The 19768-nt window shown below is 41.0% G+C and overlaps 2 protein-coding genes across 13 annotated transcripts in view; one reads left to right on the top strand and one right to left on the bottom strand.

Annotated features, from left to right (window-relative positions):
• Window positions 1-19768, bottom strand: part of TET1 (tet methylcytosine dioxygenase 1) — a 646721-nt gene that overhangs the window by 440225 nt on the left and 186728 nt on the right. The window lies entirely within an intron of this gene.
• The window catches only part of HERC4 (HECT and RLD domain containing E3 ubiquitin protein ligase 4), a 59301-nt gene that overhangs the window by 25125 nt on the left and 14408 nt on the right, over window positions 1-19768 (top strand). For 11 of the 12 annotated variants that reach the window (XR_006103006.1, XR_006103007.1, XR_006103009.1 and 8 more), the window contains 3 exons: window positions 652-841; window positions 1717-1889; window positions 3130-3249. Coding sequence is in view for 8 of the 12 variants with exons in the window: in XM_042459345.1 (XP_042315279.1) it covers window positions 652-841; window positions 1717-1889; window positions 3130-3249 (483 nt within the window). In the remaining 4 variants the exon portion in view is untranslated. Of the gene's footprint in view, window positions 1-651; window positions 842-1716; window positions 1890-3129; window positions 3250-6812; window positions 6837-19768 lie in introns of all 12 variants that reach the window. The other variant, XM_042459347.1, reaches the window with a different exon arrangement.

Below are 19768 nucleotides of genomic sequence, written 5' to 3'. Positions count from 1 at the left end.
TCCCCTGCCCTCGGGCTTACAATCTAAAAAGACATGACACAGAAGGAGAAGGGAGTGGTGGAGGGAGCGGGTAAGAGGTCCAGCAGTCCCCCTCTACCTCCGAGGCCTGGACCAAGGCAGATGGACTGGAGGGAGGGCTTGGCTTCAAAATGGAAGGTTAATCTTCATCCAGGGAAAATACATACTCTCAAGTAGGATAATACATATACAATACATAGCAATACAGGAAATGGTTTGATAAACAGGCACTAAAAGAACATCAGATGGTAAGCCACAATTATGCAATGCCTGGGAAGGCTTCTCTGAACAGGATGGTTTTCAACTCCGTTTTGAAGCTAGTTAAAGAAGTGTGGTCTGCAAGCAGGATCCTAGCTTATGTTGCAAACCATACAAACTGCCTTTTTACTACATCCAGACACAGCCAATGAGTATGTCTATTATGACTGTGTTACATTCTAAAGCAGAGATGAATATCCATAATGTCATTAACCTTTATCATTCTTGTAAACTAGCTGTTTAAAAAACAATGTGATTATTATTAAAAACTGTTTTTATATAAATAAAGTTTACGTTAAAATATAATTTTAGATTTATTTCCATAGTCAGTGCTTTTAATTTAAAAGTAGAATTTATCTTGCACAACATTCCTAGGTGGCAGCTAGTTTGGAGAAGAACCTTATTCCTAAACTGACTAGTTCCTTGCCTGATGTTGAAGCTCTAAGACTGTTTCTAACCCTGCCAGAATGCCCACTAATGAGTGATGCAAACAATTACATGACACTAGCTATTCCATTTGCAACTGCTATTGTGAATCTAGAAAAAGCTCCACTGAAAGTACTTGGTAAGCTTTTTTGTGTGTGTGTTTTTATGTGTTAATCTGCTGCAAAGATGTAGCAGCATGCAAACCTAACAGTAAACATAATATGATCTTTCAAACTATGCTTACAGTCAGTTCAAACTATGGTTTTTTTCAGCTTCTGTTCATTGCACTACTAAAGGGAAGTGTTGTTGCATGTATACCTTTGAATGTATGAAAGAGAAATACTGTCAACCTGCAAATATGATACAAATTCATAATTTTTGGCTTCAAGTGTTTTTACATTTTGAGTAGAATGAAGCTAATTTTATATCCCTTAAGTTCTCTTCTTGTGTTCATTATTTAATAAATTGCATTCTGAGCTGTAGAGTTTCTTGCCATTGTTTGAGGGACTTTACTACAAAGAGGACTAAGCTTTGCCATTCTTCTGTCAACAGGATGTTACTAGAGGCAAGGTTCCATAGTGAGATTGTGATTGTGATTATTTAATACACATTTGCTCATTTTTCTTTACTTCTCAACCAAAGAACTTCCACTTAAAACTGTGTAAATGTAAAGTGGATAACTGGATGATGTATACCACTATTAAGCACTAAATACTAAACAACTGATTTGCTGAGACACACATAATGTTGGGTGACATTCAACACTGTATGAATGGATTTCCTTCAATGCAATGGGAATTTCCCTTGTTCCCTTTTCTGCACTGACACCACATCTGCTTTGGAGGTGTTACTTAACCCTTGATTCACATTTTTGGGAGGTACATGGGTTGGACAACTCATTCTACTGTTAAGGACACAACTGGTTTCATCCATTTTATACGACCTCAGTTAAGTTATTCAGAACTTTTATCTGGTGTTATAACTGATAGATTTGTTTTCCCTTCTTTTTAACAGAAAACTGGTGGTCGGTTTTGGAACCTCCATTATTCCTCAAAATAGTGGAACTTTACAAAGATGTTGTTGTTCACCTTCTGAAACTGTACAAGATGGGTATCCCTGCTTCAGAGCAAAGAATATTTACTAGCTGTCTACACACTTCTCTCAAAGTTTTAGAAATTTTGCACAGGGTATGTCTTGGAAATTTATATCCTTATTTGTAAGGTGATGGGCATTTTGTCAGATTTGTTGTGTCATTAATCTAGTTGACTTACGTTGTATATCAGTTTTAATGCTAGAATTATTACTCTGTGCATTTTAGTTGTTGGGGCCATTGGTATTTGTTTGATATCCATATATGTATTGCTGGAAGGAACATTTCTTAGTGTTTTCATTAAGAGAAGTCAAAACTTTACTTGGATTTAATATAGCATAACAATCAGAACCAAAATAAATGTCACAAATTGAAGGGTAGAGCTAGTTTGACAAATTGAGTCCACATTTATGTTGTGAATACCAGCCGGTTTCAGTAATATTTTCCTACAAAAGCAAAGGGCAAATCCAGAGCAGGATAAGTTATTCTAAGTACACCTGGATGGATCCCAATTCAGTACAGTATACCATTAGCTGATTATTAATAACTAAGAGCTACCAATATCTCCCTAGAATCCTATTTTTTAAATAGCAGCCTTGTTCCCAGGCTGCAGGTAACAATACAAAATTGTGTTTTGAAATAAATAAATAAATAAATAAATAAATGTTATTCTTATACCCCACCTTTCTGCTGCAATCTGCAATACAATTTAGCTTGTTACTGTTCTATTATAAATTGTCAGTTTCAGATATGTTCAAAAACTAGGTGCCTCCTTCTGATGGTAGATTTTTTTCTCAGAAAGAACCAGTTCTCCTCTCCACATTGTTGACATGTTTGTAGCCATAATCTGGTCATAAATGCCTGAAGGTGTTTTTGTCTTTTAGTTCTTTAATATGGATACTTACTGATGATACAGTTTGCAATACTGTACAATAGACTGCTTATTATATTCCTGCAGTGTATTCAGAAGATGAGAAATGTTCTGCAAATGGTAAAGTCCAAATCTTGGCTAGATATGAAAAGATACTGTAAATGGGATCTGATGTCATTCATTTTGGGGGGAAAATATGCTTATATGGTTAGTAAAACATTGGATGAATAATTTTATCAAGGGTTAAAATGTTCTGCACTCAAACATTTGTCCAGTTTTGTTACATTTGTGGAAAAGGGTCATGTCTTTATAGATGAACATCTTTCCCTCCCTACAATTTAGCTGAATGTCTATTCTTTGTAAAGAGATTAGGCTGACATACAAGTTATTCCATATTAGTCTTAATCTAATGAAGTGAAATGTAAAGTATTTCTTAGTGACAAATCATATTCTTCTTAAAATTTAGGTAAATGAAAGAAGTGGGCAAATCATACAGTATGATAAATTCTACATACATGAAATACAGGATTTGATAGACATAAGAAATGATTACTTCAACTGGATCCAGCAGCAAGCATATGGAATGGTAAATTTCCCCATTTATTTTTTTGCACCATGTTTTTAAATATGTATTTGGATTCTGTCATGGCAAATTGCTGTGGATAACTTTTTTTGGCGCTCCCAGTATATAAAACAAGTTCACAAATGCAGAAAACCTAAGTTTTGGAGAGACTGGTCTGAACATTATCTGGTAGTATACTTTTTAATAGCTACAGATTTCTTCTCAGCAGGGAGTATTCATTTATGGTATTTCTTTCTGCAGGCAGAAGTAATTGAATACAGTAATAGCTTTACATTGAGACAGATTTTCTCTTGGGAATGGTTCTTCACTTTCTTTTCAGTTCTGATACAAGGCTTTGTGTTTTGCTTTGTTTGGTTTTTTAGTTTCCTGAACGATGTAGTTCAGTGAACTTTTTCTGAAACATTATGCTGTCCATTGCATCCATACAAAATGAGCAACTAAGCTTTGGGAACTAAGGGGGGATACAGATGGGGGAAAAGGGATGGCAAAACGCCACGCTGGGGGCCCGGTCGGCCAGGACTTTTTGCCTCCATGTGGCCCGACCCACGGTAAAATGTGGTCGGCGCCTCCCCCCACCCGTGGCGCGGGACATTTTTCTCGGGTTGCGTGTGTTGTGGGGGGTGCTGTTGCTGCTGCGTTTTCGTGTGTGCTGTTCGTTTCTGTTTGCCTGGGCCTGTGGTCGGGGCCCGCCTTATGCCTCTCGGGTGAGGGTTGTGTGCCTTCTTGCGGTCCCCCTCGCCGGGGTGCTTTGCCCCGTGTTAGTGCCTCCTCCTTCGTTCCGTCTTCCGTTGTTTCCCGGGCTTTGTTTGCCCCCCCACCGTCCGGGCCTTTTGTGTTTGCTCGGTCTCCGCCTTGGGCTTTGCTTTGGTGCCGGGGCTGTGTCTCTGGGCGTTTGCTCTGCCGTTGTCGGTTGGGCTTCTTCCTCCCGCCCGTCTTCTTTGTTTTGTCCTTGTCGTCCCCGCGTTTTCCGCCCCCCCGGTTTTCTCTTCGCTCCTCTGGTCTTTTTTGGCCTTCGCCCCCCCACCTTGCCGTTTCCTTGTTGCTCCCGACGAATCGTGGTCAGAGCTGGGTTGCATGCTGCTGCGGTGTTTTCTGCCGCTTGTGCTCTTCTCGGGTGCCGCGCGCGCGCTCTTTGTTCTGTTGTCTTGTCCTGCCCCCTCTGCCTCTCCGTCTTTGGGCCTGCGTCTCCCCTTTGCGTGTGCTTCCCCCCCCTGCTCCTGTTCCGCCCCTTGTTCTTCGTACTTCCTCTCTTTTGTCTCTGCTCTTTTGAGCTGCGGGGGGTGTTTCCCTTCCCCGCCGTGCGCCTCCTTTTTTTTTACTCTTGAACACCGCGCATCGCGTGTATCCGCCTTGTGTTTCTGCTTGTTTGTTGTCGAACCCTGTGGCCTCCACTTCCATCCAGCCTCCTCCAACAGACACGCCATGCGTCTGGGACTTGTTGCTGCTTCTCTTTGCTCACCCACACACACATCTTAATCTATCCGCTGGCGTCTGCTATCGATCATGACTCTAGTCCTGTTGGTTTCTCTTTTGCCCCCCCGTCGTTCCGTGCCCTCTTCATGACTCTAACGTCCCAGCCAGTATGCTGCCCTGTGCCCCTTCCTGATTTGGCGCTGTTGTCTTTCAGTTTGCTTTCTTTTTGTGCCCCGCTTGTCTGGTGCCACCGCTTTTTTTGTCCTGTGTCATTGAGATGAGACGTGCCCTCTCTCTCGTATTCCATGAAACTAAACCACTACTACCTCTACTGCACACCTTACACACCACAACAACAACCACAATGCGTGACACGGTACTCGGACATCCCGTTGTTCGTGAATGACAAGCCTGCATCACATGTAAGTTCTCTTTAAAGAAATGCCTCTCCCTCCCACACACCACAACACTCACAACTTACTCAGCTGTATATTCCCTATGAGAGGATGGCTGCCCGCATTTGACATCACACCCTTGCAATTGTTCATGGAAATCTGTTTTGTGTCTGTTCTCTTTATAACCCACTAGTGTTCCCAAAACGAACAAAAAGGTGCTGCTCTCCTAAATCATTATCAAACCTAAGTAACCATTTTAAGACTCATGCGCATTCTGGTGATCGCCTTCTTGGCCTCACTTTATGCCTGGATTCTACTCATACATGTTTCTTGTTTGTGCAATACACCCCGGTCGCCCGCCACAGATCATCTCACCCTGACGCCCAAAACCCAGTCGAAACAACACACCCACAATACGACAACAGCACAGCCCCCACCCGACCCCCACAGGACATTTCAGTTTCGGTTTCTCATTCCCTAACGACACCAGCCACCCCCAAACCACAACCCGAGAGAAACCACACCCCGCACGGCGACATATGACCCACAACCCACGCCACCCTACCCATGTCCTTTTCCCCACAACCCCCCAATCTCAACCCCGCACCGCACTCCCCTACCCCCGCCCACAACACCCCCCATCAGCACTCGCCACCACACACCCAACCCACACCCTCTTTCAGCGTTCACTCAGGCCATATGACAACACCCACCCGCAAAAGCTCCCCTTATATCCACCAAACACCTACCCACACATAAACTCTGCCAACCCGCGTCCCACCCCCCTGCTCCCCCCTCCGCCGGCCCCCATACTACTTAGGCCTCGCCCATTCACTACCCCCCACACGCTGCACCTCCACCGCCCTCACCCCTCCCCTACTCCATTGTAGTGTGCCACTTGCCTTCCCTAGACACACCACAACCACCCCACCACGCCTCCCATCATCACCGAAACCCTCAACTCCGGTAATATCCCATACCACCAACACCACTCTTCCCAAACTCCCGTCTAGCCCCCCCTCTCTTACTCACAGCCTGCCCCGACAACCCAATCCCCACCACCCCTTCACGGTTTTTACAATCATCTGTCGCTTCTGGGATAGACCAGGACGAAGTTAGAATAATTGTTTTTTTTATTTGAGTGAGCCGACATATTAAAATGGGGGAGGCTTTTACTTGTCCTTTCTCCGTGTCTAGTAGCTCTCATCTAAGCTCAGCATAGTTCAGAAAGGACACTTTTGTCTCACTGTAGTGTCCTCCGGAGTGAAACTTTGTCCCCTTTACTTGAAGGCAGGGTGGCCACAACCAAAATGTATCACCGAAATGAGGCTGGTAAGTGTAAGAGGCTAATGGAAAGCTGAATGGCATCCTGGCAAGAGATATACTACAACCATGCCCAAATAGCTTGTGCAGGCCAGACGCAGGGGAGGTTGCTTTGTGAGGGTCACCTAGGAGGTACAGAAGCCATACTAAGTTCTGCCCAGGTATTTAATGCCAGGTATGGCTGTGGTACAGGTCCCATGCCTTCTTTCAGATGCTGGTGCAGTGGCACCCATGTACTTTTCCTGAAGTTTACTTGAACATAGTCTCCACACTTTGCTCTTCATGCACAATGTTCAGGTTGTAGCTTCTTTGCATTTTTTAGACAAGAACAACAAAGTGAGTGATATTTTTATGGTGGTGATAAGTGAGGATAACAGAAAATAAACAGTGCTTTCCCCTCTTAATTATTGCTGCCTTTGTGAACTGCTGTAGTAGGATATCAGCCATGGATTAAATGAGGGTAAGAAGTTACCAGATTTCTGCAGTAAGGTTCTGAAACTAGACACAAAGTGTTGGCTTAATCAGGTTTGTTTGTGAGCTTGAAATGGGTCTAATTTTGAAATACAGAGCCAGCACTGAATCTTCTGACTAAATAGATCAGATTGCATATAAAAAATGGTGTTAAGCATTCTGAAGCCTTAAAAAACCCCAGTATTTTCAAAAATGCATATTTGCCAAGTATATTTTGAAACATAATAACATTTAAAACTTCCTGTTTGACACATTTTTTCATCATTGAATAAGTTTTAGACTTTCTTTTTTTGCCAATACTGAACACTAACAGTTTTTTTCATGTTCTTCCCAGCTAGCAGATTTGCCAGTTACAATTGCACCTATCCCTTTGTGTTTGATGCACAGGCAAAGACAAAACCTCTTGCAAACAGATGCAGTGTTACAGATGCAGGTAAATATTTTTGAACATTGTAGAGAGTATTTCTTGATTGGTAAACTTAAAGTGGGTGTTTTCTCATACTTTCCTTGCATAGAGAAAAGCCATTTATGCAATCATGTTGATGCGCTTCAGATTTAGGCTGCATCCGCACTGCAGAAATATCCATTTTGACTCCACTTTAAATGCCATGGCTCAATGAATACTGGAAGTTGTTTTTTGCTATACACCCAGAGTTCTCGACAGCGAATATCTCAGAGAACTACAGTTCCCAACATTCCATAGCATTGAGCCATGGCAGTTAAAGTGATGTCAAACTGGATTAGTTCTGAAGTCTGTTTGAATTTAAAAATCTTTGCAGTTTCTCCTATCTTTTGTCGACACCACACCTTCCCCTCAAGTCGGTAGTGATTGGCAATTTTAACAGAATAAAATATGTAGCCCCTTGCCTGACCATACTCTGAGTGCAATCTCTAAAACTGTCGAGTTTGGAAAGTTACTTTTTGGACCACAACTCCCAGAATCCTTCAGCTATCATGTATTCCCAAAATACCCATTTCCAGACCTTTGAAACTACTGTTACCTAGAAAGCATTAGTGTTTTCCTAGCCCTGACTACTGGGCAAGAGGGGGAAACAGGTCCAGGAGTCAAAATTAATTGGATTATCCCACAATTGCAGAGAGAACATCTGCCCATTGTCCTTTTTGGGAAAAAAAGGTGCTTCTCAGATATCAAAAGTTTGAGAAACATGGCATTAGTGCAAATATAAACCAGGAATATGTAGTAGATATTGTAGATTCTCTTTATATTAGCTTATCATGCACCCAGAGAGGTTATTACTGTTGCTACTACCACTAAGGTTTTTACTTGGTTTTCCCAGATGGCTGTTGACCAGGCTCCCAGACAGAATTTCTCATCTATTTTCTCCCAGTATTTGAATCTGTCAATCCATGTCTGATCTTATAAGTGCGCAGAGAAAATATTGTCGGGGATGCCATGGAGTCCTAGAAAAAACAAAAAATGTAGATTACAAGAAACCTCTCAAGGTACAGTTTCTGCATGTGTATCTTTTATGATTTGTATCTGACCAAAGATTTCTTAACATGTCTTCTCCTCCCCCAACCATTCACCTTTAAATATTCATTTAGAATCCCAGGGTGGAGGCACAGAAGTGGAATTTTGAACAGCAAAACAACTACCAACAAAAGTATTTAGCAATCCCTTCCTCCCAGCCACACAAATCATGAGATTGCCTATCTGTTCTCTCCCGCTCCACCACACCACACACAAAAAAATATGTTGTTGCCTTATACACATCTATAATTTAGTTACTGTTCAGCATTTGTCCATCAGATGTCAAACTTAAAGATTACCCCAGGGCCATGATAGACATACTTGTCCACATGCCCAATATTTGACCAGTGAGACAAGCAGGCAAACCACCAGCACAGAGCCATACATGCTGAGAAATGAGCATTTTTCATTTACACAGATTGCATTTTTATGTGCAAATGTAAGAATATTTTGTACTGCAACCTTCCAATATTACTTGAGGATTTGCCTGTTGTTAAGCATTTTGTTATCTAAGTAACATGTATGTGTGTGTCTAATTTATTTACATGTAGTTTGCTCACTGCATTGTCAATGTTAGGTATTTTGTAGGGGAAGAGCTGTTGATGCAGGAGGGGTTCGCAAGGAATTTTTCTTACTTATCATGAGGAGAGCTGTTAGACCCCAAGTATGGAATGTTTAGGTATAATGAGACTCCAGACTCATTTGGTTCTCAGACAGTATGTAATGTGTTGGGAAGAAGCAAAGGTGTTTAATAATTTCACATCATAGATCAATAGTTTCCATTGGTTATATTTGTTAATTTTAATACATTTTTATAAGACTTTATGCCCCCTTCTTAAAGACAAAAGTTGTCCTAAGAAATGTAATAAATAAATATTCTTAGTTACCTTCCAGCTGTCCCTTCACTATAGTAGACACATGCATGAACACAACTGTGTCTGTGTTGGGTGTTTTGTGGCTCATGTTACTTGTTTACTCATCTGTAGTTGTGTACAGTTGGGCAGTGCCTTTATACCAGTGTTTGTGTTTCAGTTACAATATTGCACAGGTATATGGAGTTTTCATTAATTTATATCCTGGAATTTAAAACCTGCTCTCTTTTTAGCAAGCTCGCATGGTAAAATTAAGATATAGTAAATTAGTATTTTTTTTAAGCAGCAACATCATATTCTTTAAGCAAAATGAAACTCAAGAATTAGAACAGACCTGGAAAATTTAACCATGGAAGTCTTTAGAAAAATTTTAAAAATGTATTCACCTGTTCCAAAAGGGGGGCTGGGGCAGACTCATCCCCTTCTGTTTTGGGAGGCACAACACTAAATTGTTACTGTCTCATTCCACTTTTCCCTTTCCCCAAACTAGGACTCATGTCAGGAGGATATGGTCTAGTCATTCCTTGTGAGTAGGCCCCTTAATATCATAAGAACTTAGTAAGTCATAACTTATGTAATTAGGCATGTTTATATCCAACATAGTGCTATAGTTTAGCATTATATTGTTTTAATTACATTTGTTTAATTTATGTTCCTTTCTTATTGACAGACCTTTGAAGATAGGACTTGTTTCATCTGATTGGTGTTGTCTGTGGGCTGCAATATTAATTTTACTATTGTAGAGCTTCAGTTTCCTTTGGCTTTGTATAAGAAGCTTCTCAATAAGAAGCCTTCCTGGAAGACCTCAAAGGCTGATGCCTGCTGTAGGCAGGTAAGCATTTGCAGCTGAAAGCATAAATAACATCTGCACCGTAGCGTGGTGCAAATAAATAAGGAGTATTTCAGTATGAGAGAAGTTCCCAATTAAATTGTTAAATTAGTGTGGAGAATTGCTTACTTTTTGCTGAGGTCATTTATTGTGATAAATCTGTCTTGGCCCGTTACACACGGGCTCTTGAGGGACCCCATCACGTGATAGGGGTGGGCCCGGGACCTAGCGTCCACACCGGCTTCACCCATCATGTGACGGGGGTGTAATAATGGCGGCGCCCTATACACACAGGCGCCGCCATATTACGTGTTGGACGAATAGCATCCGCATGTCGGCGGCGCTTATGACGTCGTGAGTGCACGGTTGGCGCCTCGCGGGCATCATGCACGCCGTGGGAAGAAGCGCCATTTGGGGCTTTTTATTTGCTCGTGCGGTTTGGCTGCTGCGGCTCCCTCGCGGAGCAACCACTTTTAGGCGGTCTGTAACGGGCCTTCGTTTAGCATTTGTGCACCACGTGTAGCTCTTTTGATTAAAACACCATGTTGTGGCTTTCAACAACATTTAGTTTAGTAAAGCAATGTCAATGTCATTTTTACAGTCTGCCCTTCCTTTACACAGGAGATCCGTTCTGGACCCCTCCGCATATAAAGGAATTCCGCCTTTCTTGAGCCCCATTTAAATTATTAGGGCTTGTGCATGCGGCGGTACGGGCCATGCGTCCATTGGTGCATGTGCCATTACTCCCCATGGGACATGCCACCCTTTTCCCAGTGTGGCTTTCGGCATATGCTGAAAGCCGCGTAAGGCGCGCCCATGTTTGACATGGCGCACTGTCCTCTGAAGGCCAAGGGTGTAGTAAGAAGAAACACAGAAGTGGCCATGAAATTAAATGAACTCAGCAGGGGATAATTAGAGAGGGTAGGTTGCCTGTTCCAGGCAGCCTATTTTCCTTTTCTTGGCTTTTGGGAATGTCTTGAGGTGCTCTGGAGAGGTGGCTTAGACAATCACACGTGGTTCTCCATTCACCTCTTGTGACTGTTATGGCTCCAGTCTCCACTATAACCAAGCCAGGCATTGGAGAAATGGCTGCTAGGTCCCGTCTTTTACCCTTCTCTCCCTGGCCTTCCTTCTCTTCCCTGCACAACTCTCCAGAAATGTCCAACCACCTGGATTGAAATGAAGAATTCTGATTCAGCTCTCATTGATGTGATAAACCTGTATCTAGCGTGTGTTTCTTCAGATTCCAGTGGAGACTTGCAGTATTGAATATTCCTCCTTGCAAATATCCTTCCATGTATTAGTAGGGAGAATGATTGTGATGTAATCTTCTTCCTGATGCCCTACTTTCTTTGGGCAATTTTTAAAAAAATTTAAATGGAGGATGATTCAGGATTGATTAGTCACCTGAAAGAAAAACTGGTGTTTATTCCTAAGATCTCTTTCCACAAAATGGCTTTTTCACAGAGGCTGCTTGAAACTGCATCCACACAATAACAATTTAAAGTGGTGCAGCCTCCAAAAGGCTGCATTCATTAACAAAACAAAACCAACCTGCTTCCCAACATACATTGAAAAAATTTAAATAAATATTTTGGTGTATGGACATACTGCTTCTCAGTCTATTCCCACATTAAGTAGATCCTTACTGTACCAGTCACACTAAGTGACTTGTCTTATTCTGTTGTTTCTCCCAGCTTTAACTGGAATGGTGTGTTAGTTTTGACTTTGCTTTTTGTGGTGTGAAGTTGTTTCCGTGGGGGCTTGATAGATTGCATTGCACAGTGTCACGATGTACAGGTCACAGATACAACTAAAGTGTCTGGAAAAAAAAAACCCCTCTGTGTGCTTTCTTTTTAAGTTCTAAAATATTCTTTGTCTGTTCTTGATGTTAAGAGCTCATTCTGGCTCCAAAAATCATCAACCTTTTACAGTATATTTTAAAGCCTTACTGAAAATCAAGATTTTCAGCAATGTGGTCACCATTCCACAGTACTATATATATATTTGGCTACTATGATTTGTTAACCTAAACTAATACTGTGGAAGGATATAAACCATTTCAGTTCTGTGAAGTAATAAGGGTAATAATGCTTAATAAGTATGTAGTGTTGTGCAACTGAAGTAAAAGATTGGCTAACTCTTGATTTTTCAGGAGTATGCAGCAATTACTGGACTACCCAGAAATGATATAGAGGATACCTTTTGTCTCAATTTTACAGTAAGCTTCAATAATTTGTTTGATTCTTTTCAATTGCAGTGTTATTAGTATTAGTGTGTGTAATTCATATTTTCTGTTAAATACTGGAACTGGGTTCGTACAAATTACATTTCTAACCTATTTTGCACTGTGGATTCTTTTCTGCAGCAAAAAGTAAAATATACTCTCATATTCTAAAACAGTTACTGTTGAAAACTTTGGTGCCACAGAAGTTAAGAGTTGATTCCTAATGGTTCCGATATTCCTGTTGTCAAACAGAATAGGTAAGCTATAGCAGTAGATGTACACAGAGTGAATTCATTTTGACTTTAAATTATCAGTGAGGGAATACCTTCATGTTCAATTCAAACCTGAATTAAAAAGCTCTCTTGTGAGACAGAGTTTTCCACTGGATTAAACATTAAGTGTATTCATACTGCAGAAATAAAGCAGTTTGACACACCTTTAACTGCCATGACTATTCTAAGGATCCTGGTATTTGGAGTTTAGTGAGACCAGACCTCTGTGACAGGACCAGGCTGAATACCTCACCAAACTACAAATCTCAGTATTCCACAGGGTGGAGCCCTGACAGTTAAAGTGATGTCAAACTGCAGTGTGGAAGAGCTGCCAGTTCAAAATCTTTGTTGTTTAGAGCTTGCAAAAATGCTTCTGTTTTTGTAAACACAAGAAACTTGTTTAGAGGTTTGGGTCCCAGCCAGTGGCGTTACAACCTTGGTATCACCTAGTGCCATGACCCCAGCTTTCCCTGCCCTCCAGACTGCTGCTGAGGGAGTAAGTTCCATGGCCTCTAGGGGCCCTTCAGAGCCAGCGTAGCTGCTGTGCCAGACTCTGAAGGGAGGAACCCCCTCCCTCCCATTCAGCCGCGGCTGCTGCTGGAGGATTGTTCCAATGTTTCTGAGGGTGACAATTCCTGTGAAGGTCTTTCACACCCTGGTGCAGCTGCCATGCCAGCCTCTGAGAGAAAACCACCCCCCACCCAACAGTGGCTGCTGCTGAGAAGGGTGGTTTTGTGGCCTCCAAACTAATTATGCCAGTTTCATAAACTGTGATTTTGAGCTTGAGTATGAAATAGCATTGTCTGGGTTCACACATCACACTAAGCCAAAAAATGTGAGAATTCTGGATTACATTGAATGAAGCAATGAGTGGTGCATTCTGACTGTTTCATATGCAAGTCTCAGTGGCTAAAACCATGGATATTCCGTTTATGGTGTGTTCATCAGGTATCCGAACAGATACCTAGTTTGTTACTCCCCTAATAAGATACCGAAAGAACAAATTGTGGATTATTCTTTTTTTTTTTTTTTGCCATGTTTGGGAGACACAAAATGCATTGCTGGTTCCGATGTCTGATATCAGAACATGGACAGAAGCCTTGGCTGGTTTTGTCTGCTTCCCATTGGGAGCAAGACCCTATGTCCAGAAACGATTCCCTTGTTCCCACTTAGTTGGAATTCTTACTGGGGAGTCCTGTTGTGATCTTAACCATGGGCCATCTGCATAGAATATCATGACAATAAAATAGTCTTAATGTTTTTCTTAGTGGATTGTGGTTGATATTTCTAATCTTTTGAAAAGATGCTAGTTCTCTTTTTTTCATTTGATTTTTAGGCAGAGTTCGTGGATGCCTATGTGGACTATATCTTCAATAAATCTGTGGCTTCTCTCTATGATGCATTCCCTGCGGCTTTCACAAAGTGTTTGTGGAGGTAAAGTTCTTCAGCTCTTCCAGCCCAGTGAACTGCACGCAATGGTGATTGGGAACACAAAAACTATGATTGGAAGAATTAGAGAGGTATGTGGCTGTTTCCGATCTTAGCAGTTGTTTTATACCAATAAAACTCTTATTAATGTGATATTTTCAGTGACTAATGGGGTAGATGTAAATATATTTCTTCCTTTGAGACATCTTCTGTGTATGTAGTACCAAATCAAATTACTGAATTACATGGTTTTTTAATGGCCCTAGCTCTCTATTGCACTTGAGCCATCAGTCTCGGTTTCACTTTATAAACTGGGTGTTGATGTGATGAACCATAATAGGAAGAGAAAATATGTTTCCATCACGAGTCCCATATATATTGCTCATAAGTAAATCTTATTAAGTTCGGTGAGTACTTACTCCTAGGTAAGCTAATAAATGTTGCCAAACTTATTTTTTACAAGTTTTATTTTAAGGGTGAATATGACACCGTTACTGGCATTTATTACAGATTATATTCAGCCTCCCCTTAAATACTTGGTTAATTGATTCCTCTTATAATGGTGCACATCAACTATTCTATCCTAACACAAATCAGTGTTCTGTTCTTGCTGATTTCTGAGTTTGGGACTACGGACGGACAGATCTATGTTTTATTTAAAGGAAGTGTTTTTGCACTTCTTGAAAGGTACAATATGATTTTATAGTAATTTGTAATAAATGAAGAACTGCTAGGTTGGTTGTATTGTAAATGTAGGAGAATTGTCATTTTGATTGTTTGTCCTAGAATACTCAATACAAAGGAGAAATACTGGGCAGAGCATCCAACAATTAAACTATTGGGAGGTTTTCCATGGATTATCCATGGAAAAGAAGAAACAGTTCTGTGTACGTACACAGCCTTTCATAGAATAAGAAATGTATGAGAGAGTCCATATTATATTACAGTCACCTTTTTTATACAAAGCTCTAAACTGTACAAACATGCAATGCTGCAACTGGTGTTATCATGTGGCCAGTGCTTGTTTGTGGTCTTCCAAGACTTAGTCAAGTCTCTTGCTGGTGAGTAAACCAAGAAGATGTATTAATGTCTCTGTGAGGAGAAACACACAAGAATTGTGTATTCTGGAGCAAAGGTGGGGGAAAGAACTGAGGAAAATACTAAGGAATGGCCACATTTAAATAAAGATTTAGATCAGTGGGCTCTTGTGTTGTGGGATGACAATGGAAGTTAATCCATTCTTGGGTAGCTCATTCCTGCAAACCCAGAACCTTCTCATCTCTTAGCAGCTGTGCTGGAGGAAGGTGAGCATCTTGTTTAGGTTCGACTGCTGATTTTGTGTTTATGTTAGTATAAAACAGTTTCTTGTTCTAAATAGGGGATTTGAGAGGGAGGAACCTTACCTAGGAACAATCGCGCTTTGAGGTATGGAAAAAGACCGACCGTATATTATGGTGATCTCAAACAAAGGATCTATCATGAGACATAGAGATGTCACTTAAATTTCCAGGAGGCTGAAAATATGTTCTATCATTTCCTCTTAAATGTATTTTTCATGTTTACACATGCTGACTTGAATTTGGTATTGTACTTACCGAATGTGCAGCCTTGCATTACGGATCCATAATTGATCATCTACACAAAATGCTGTGTAGTCACAATTGTAGCACTCCTTCCCAAAACTGATTCCCCCGGCAGATGCTGGATCCAGCTGGCATCAGATTGCATCGAAATGACATTTCCACAACATCCCATCAGCTAGCAAGGGCTGCAACAATCATACGCAGCACTCCTGTGCAAGTCCACGTTGCAGCCTTGCTGGCTGGTGGGAGAAAGAATAGAAACATCCTCTTCCTGTGCCCCCTATCAGTTGAAATGGACCTACTTTGACCAATTGGCAGTTGCCTGGTAAAGTCAGTTGAAGGGTCAGATTAAAAGATCACTACTTAGTTTACATACTGATAACTATAGACATACATAAACTAAGTAGTGTAGTGTCTCCCGCTGTTATTTTTAACAATGTGGAGAAAAAGCGTACAGAGTTCATTTCTAACTCTTGTTGAGTGCCTTCCAGTTCGTTATTTCCGAACTTTTGACAATCCTAAGGTTGACCCTATCACAGAGTTTTCATGGCAGGATTTGTTCTAAGGGGATTGTCAATGCCTTTTCTGTGAGGCTAAGAGAGTGTGACTTGCCAAAGTCACCACTGGGTTCCCTAATGAGCGGATATTTGAACTCTGGTCTCCAGAGTCATAGTCCATTTCTTCAGAGCCATTATCCACACTGTCTCTCTGCATAGGCTAGTCAATACTATTTTTTTCTCTTTGAGGGAAGACTTCTTTAAGCTCAATACAAACTTAAAACTTAATTGCATTGGATCTCTATATACATGTAACAGGCAGTGAGAGAGTGGGATGCTGACACAGTTTTGTTTTGGATCTAATAAAATGCCATGTTGACTCAAATCTGAACTGTGGGATGGACCAGAGAGAGGTTGGCACGTTCCTTCTGTGCAAGACATTCAGTTATATCCCAACAAGGGCCAGACAAATTGGCAAGAAGGGAGTGACTTGAAGTTGCCCCCGCCAAAGACGGATTGAGGCTTTGGCAAACACCAGCCATAGCCCAATTCTGACTTGAAGATGGCCGAAAAAGGAGCAGAAAAAAACTGCTCCTTTTTTGGGGCAGAGAAAACCTGGCTTTTCCAGCCCTGTCTCAAAGCCCAAAACTGGTTTCCAGATGCTCTGGCAGCAGGTCGCATCTGAACGCCGCACAGTTGCAGGGTTTTGAAGCTGCCCATGTTTGAGCGGGCACCCTCCTTCAAAGGGGCTTTGGGGCGGCTTCGGAGCACGCCAGCGTATAAATGCCGCACTCCCAGGCTGCCGGATGTTGGCTTTAAAAGGGCTGTCTATTCCGGACCCTAGTTAGTGAACTCAGTTTGTACTGTGATCCGAGGGACTTCACTGAGACTAATTTTCCCTGTTGGTTCTAGTGGCTCTAAGTTCAACTAATTTACTCTGGATGCACCCCATTAATTCAAATATATGTTCATCCTAGCCATATGCAGACACATGTTGGTGGTATTAATTGGCAGTGTTTGAGACAACCTTCTTATAGCAGTGGGAACCACCTTACAGCTTGTTTATTGGTATGACTTATCATATATAGGTGAAAAGTTTCTCTTTGCTTTGAGTTTAAATAACTCATGTATCTACTTCCTGATACCCTGTTTCCAAAGAATTACTTAGTTTATTCAAAATAAACTCAACTTTCTTAACTAGCCTGCATTCTATACTGAGATAATCCATAACTATTTATGAAACTAATTAAAATCAAGGAGTCTGGATTCAGACTCTGAGTGAGCTGCAAATGTATAACCTAGAATTAGGCCTTTTGATTGGTTCATATCCACAATCCGCCACTTTAGGGGACACGTTTGTTGTGTGCCTTCAAGTCATTTCTTGACCTATGGCAACCTGGTCCAAAAACTGCTGCAGAAATAATCCAGTTTGCGCCCACTTTGTGGACTGTTTGCTAGGGAATTCTGGCAACTGTAGTTTTGTGAGACATTTAACCGCTCTGTCAGGGTGCTTGGTGCCACAATAAATTACCATTCTCAGGATTCCCTAGCACTGACCAGGACAGTTAAAGTGGTCTCAGACTGGATTATTTCTGCACTGTGTTTTGGACCCCTATCATGGGGTTTTTTGGCAGGATTGTGTTCTGGGGCTTTGCCTTTGTCTTCCCCTGAGGCTGAGACTGTGACTTGCCCAAAAGTGCAGCTGCTGCCATTCATGGGAGGGCCTATTCGCCCTTTGATGGGAAGCGCTCACTAACATTCTCACCCCACCATGATGATCTCATGTGAGGGGAAGTTGTTGACAAGGCACTCCTTTTTTGCCTTTCGCACTGGAATTTTCTCCAAGAAGTGGTGGTGCAACTGTTGGTCAGTGATTCCCTGTAGTCAGGGTAACAGACCCGTGTCCGTCGCAGTGTCTGCTGCCCAATAAGTGGGGATGGGGTGGCTGGGTCGGGCTTGGGAGACACTACAGCGCTGCATAAAGGAGATGGTTACGCATTCACACTGTCCTTGTAAATTCTGACCAAGAATTGTCTATAACATTTAATTAACTAATAGTCCTTTTGTGTGTCTATATACTAAATGGCCTAAATATCTTAAAATTTTGCAATATCATTTCTCTTTGAACTTGTTAGATCAATTAAAAAGCAAAGTGAATCAAAATCTAGTAGAATATATTACATCACTATTATATGATAGATTTGGATGCTTATGCTTGGATTCTTCTTTAATTTTCTTTTCTTTATAGTATTTTTGACAGGTAGTGATCGTTATTCTATACTTGGAATGAAAAGTTCTTAGTCTTGTTATCCAGCCAACAGGAGGTGGAGATGGCATCTTCCAGTAGCTCACACATTTTCACATCTTCTTGATCTTCCAACAATATACAGACACGGAAACACTCAAGTCAAAGCTGATAAGCGCTATTGATCCTTGAAGGTTTCAATTGGTATTATAGTTGTAAAATCATAGCGCACTGCAACTGTTTTTACGTGAGAACATTAACTATCTTTGCATCTTGCAGTGGCCTATTCAGTGTGAAAAGCCGGCAGTGGTCCTAATAAGCTGTTTCTAAACATATTTTGTGATCTGGTTCTCTAATGGCAGTAAAAAATTCTTAAATGAATGAACAGTCTTGATAAGAATTCTGGATCCACTTTTTGCCATCTTAATAAAAATGCAGCTTTTGGGATTAAAAGTTAACGTTCACTAATTTTAGTATTCACATTTTGCAAACTTACTTGCTGTGTATGTGTATATCAAAATGTACTTAATTTTTCCAGTCACTGCAAACAGTCACATGTTAGATCTTTCCTTTGTAAATAAAAGGGTTTTTTGTAATAAAATTATTTGCTCCAATAGCCAGTAGGATACTATTGCTTGTAACTGAATTGGGGCTTATCTCATGAAAAGAAAAACAGAAAAGACACCGTCACATTTCACTGTTAGTTGGAGATCTGTATCTTTGTTTTAAATAAAATCTAAGATGAACCATGATGCTAGCAAAGAGTTTGGTAAAGCATTTTGAAACAAAATACGCAGCTGTTTACATAAACATGATTTAAAACAAGTCACGAGGTTATTGTCTTACTGTCATGTAGATGAGCTATCACCTGTTAAATTAAACATTATTAAGGGACCCCATTATTTAATTGTTGAAACTCAGCCCTTGGCAAACTTGATTAAAATAATTGCTATGCCTGGTACCTCTGTCTAGAGTTGTGGCTAAATCTCCAACTTTGCCTTTAACTTAGGAGAAACTGAAATCTTGTCCTCGTTCTCACTCTCCGTTAGAAGAGCAGTTTTGAAGCTCTGGTTGATTTTCACTTTTACAGACACTTTTTTAAAGCCCTCTTTTAAAACAAACCGCCGCCTTTTTGGACTTCAGTGTAACAATCTGGGATGATGCATGAACTGAACATTTGAACTGATGGGATGGAGTAGTAGGCTTAGTTCTGCTATGTTTACATTTATTGATAGTATGTGACTTTCAGCGTGTGAAACAACTATTTATTTATTTTTTGATTATAACTGCAGTGAAAACAATTCAAGCATTAATAAAAATTCTTGAATGAAAATGTTGGACTTACATACATGGGTATACATGTAGATGTCCTCATTCTTTCGAAGATTTGTTCTGTTCAGAACTTATGATATGGGACTATTTGAGCTTCAGATGTCCTCTTACCGTGGGCTTTTGGCTCCACTGGGATTTGGTTC

This window comes from Sceloporus undulatus, chromosome 3 (genome assembly GCF_019175285.1).
Source record: "Sceloporus undulatus isolate JIND9_A2432 ecotype Alabama chromosome 3, SceUnd_v1.1, whole genome shotgun sequence".
NCBI classification, from domain to species: domain Eukaryota; kingdom Metazoa; phylum Chordata; class Lepidosauria; order Squamata; family Phrynosomatidae; genus Sceloporus; species Sceloporus undulatus.
Note: the sequence above shows the minus strand (reverse complement) of the source record. Positions and strands in the feature narration are given on the sequence as shown.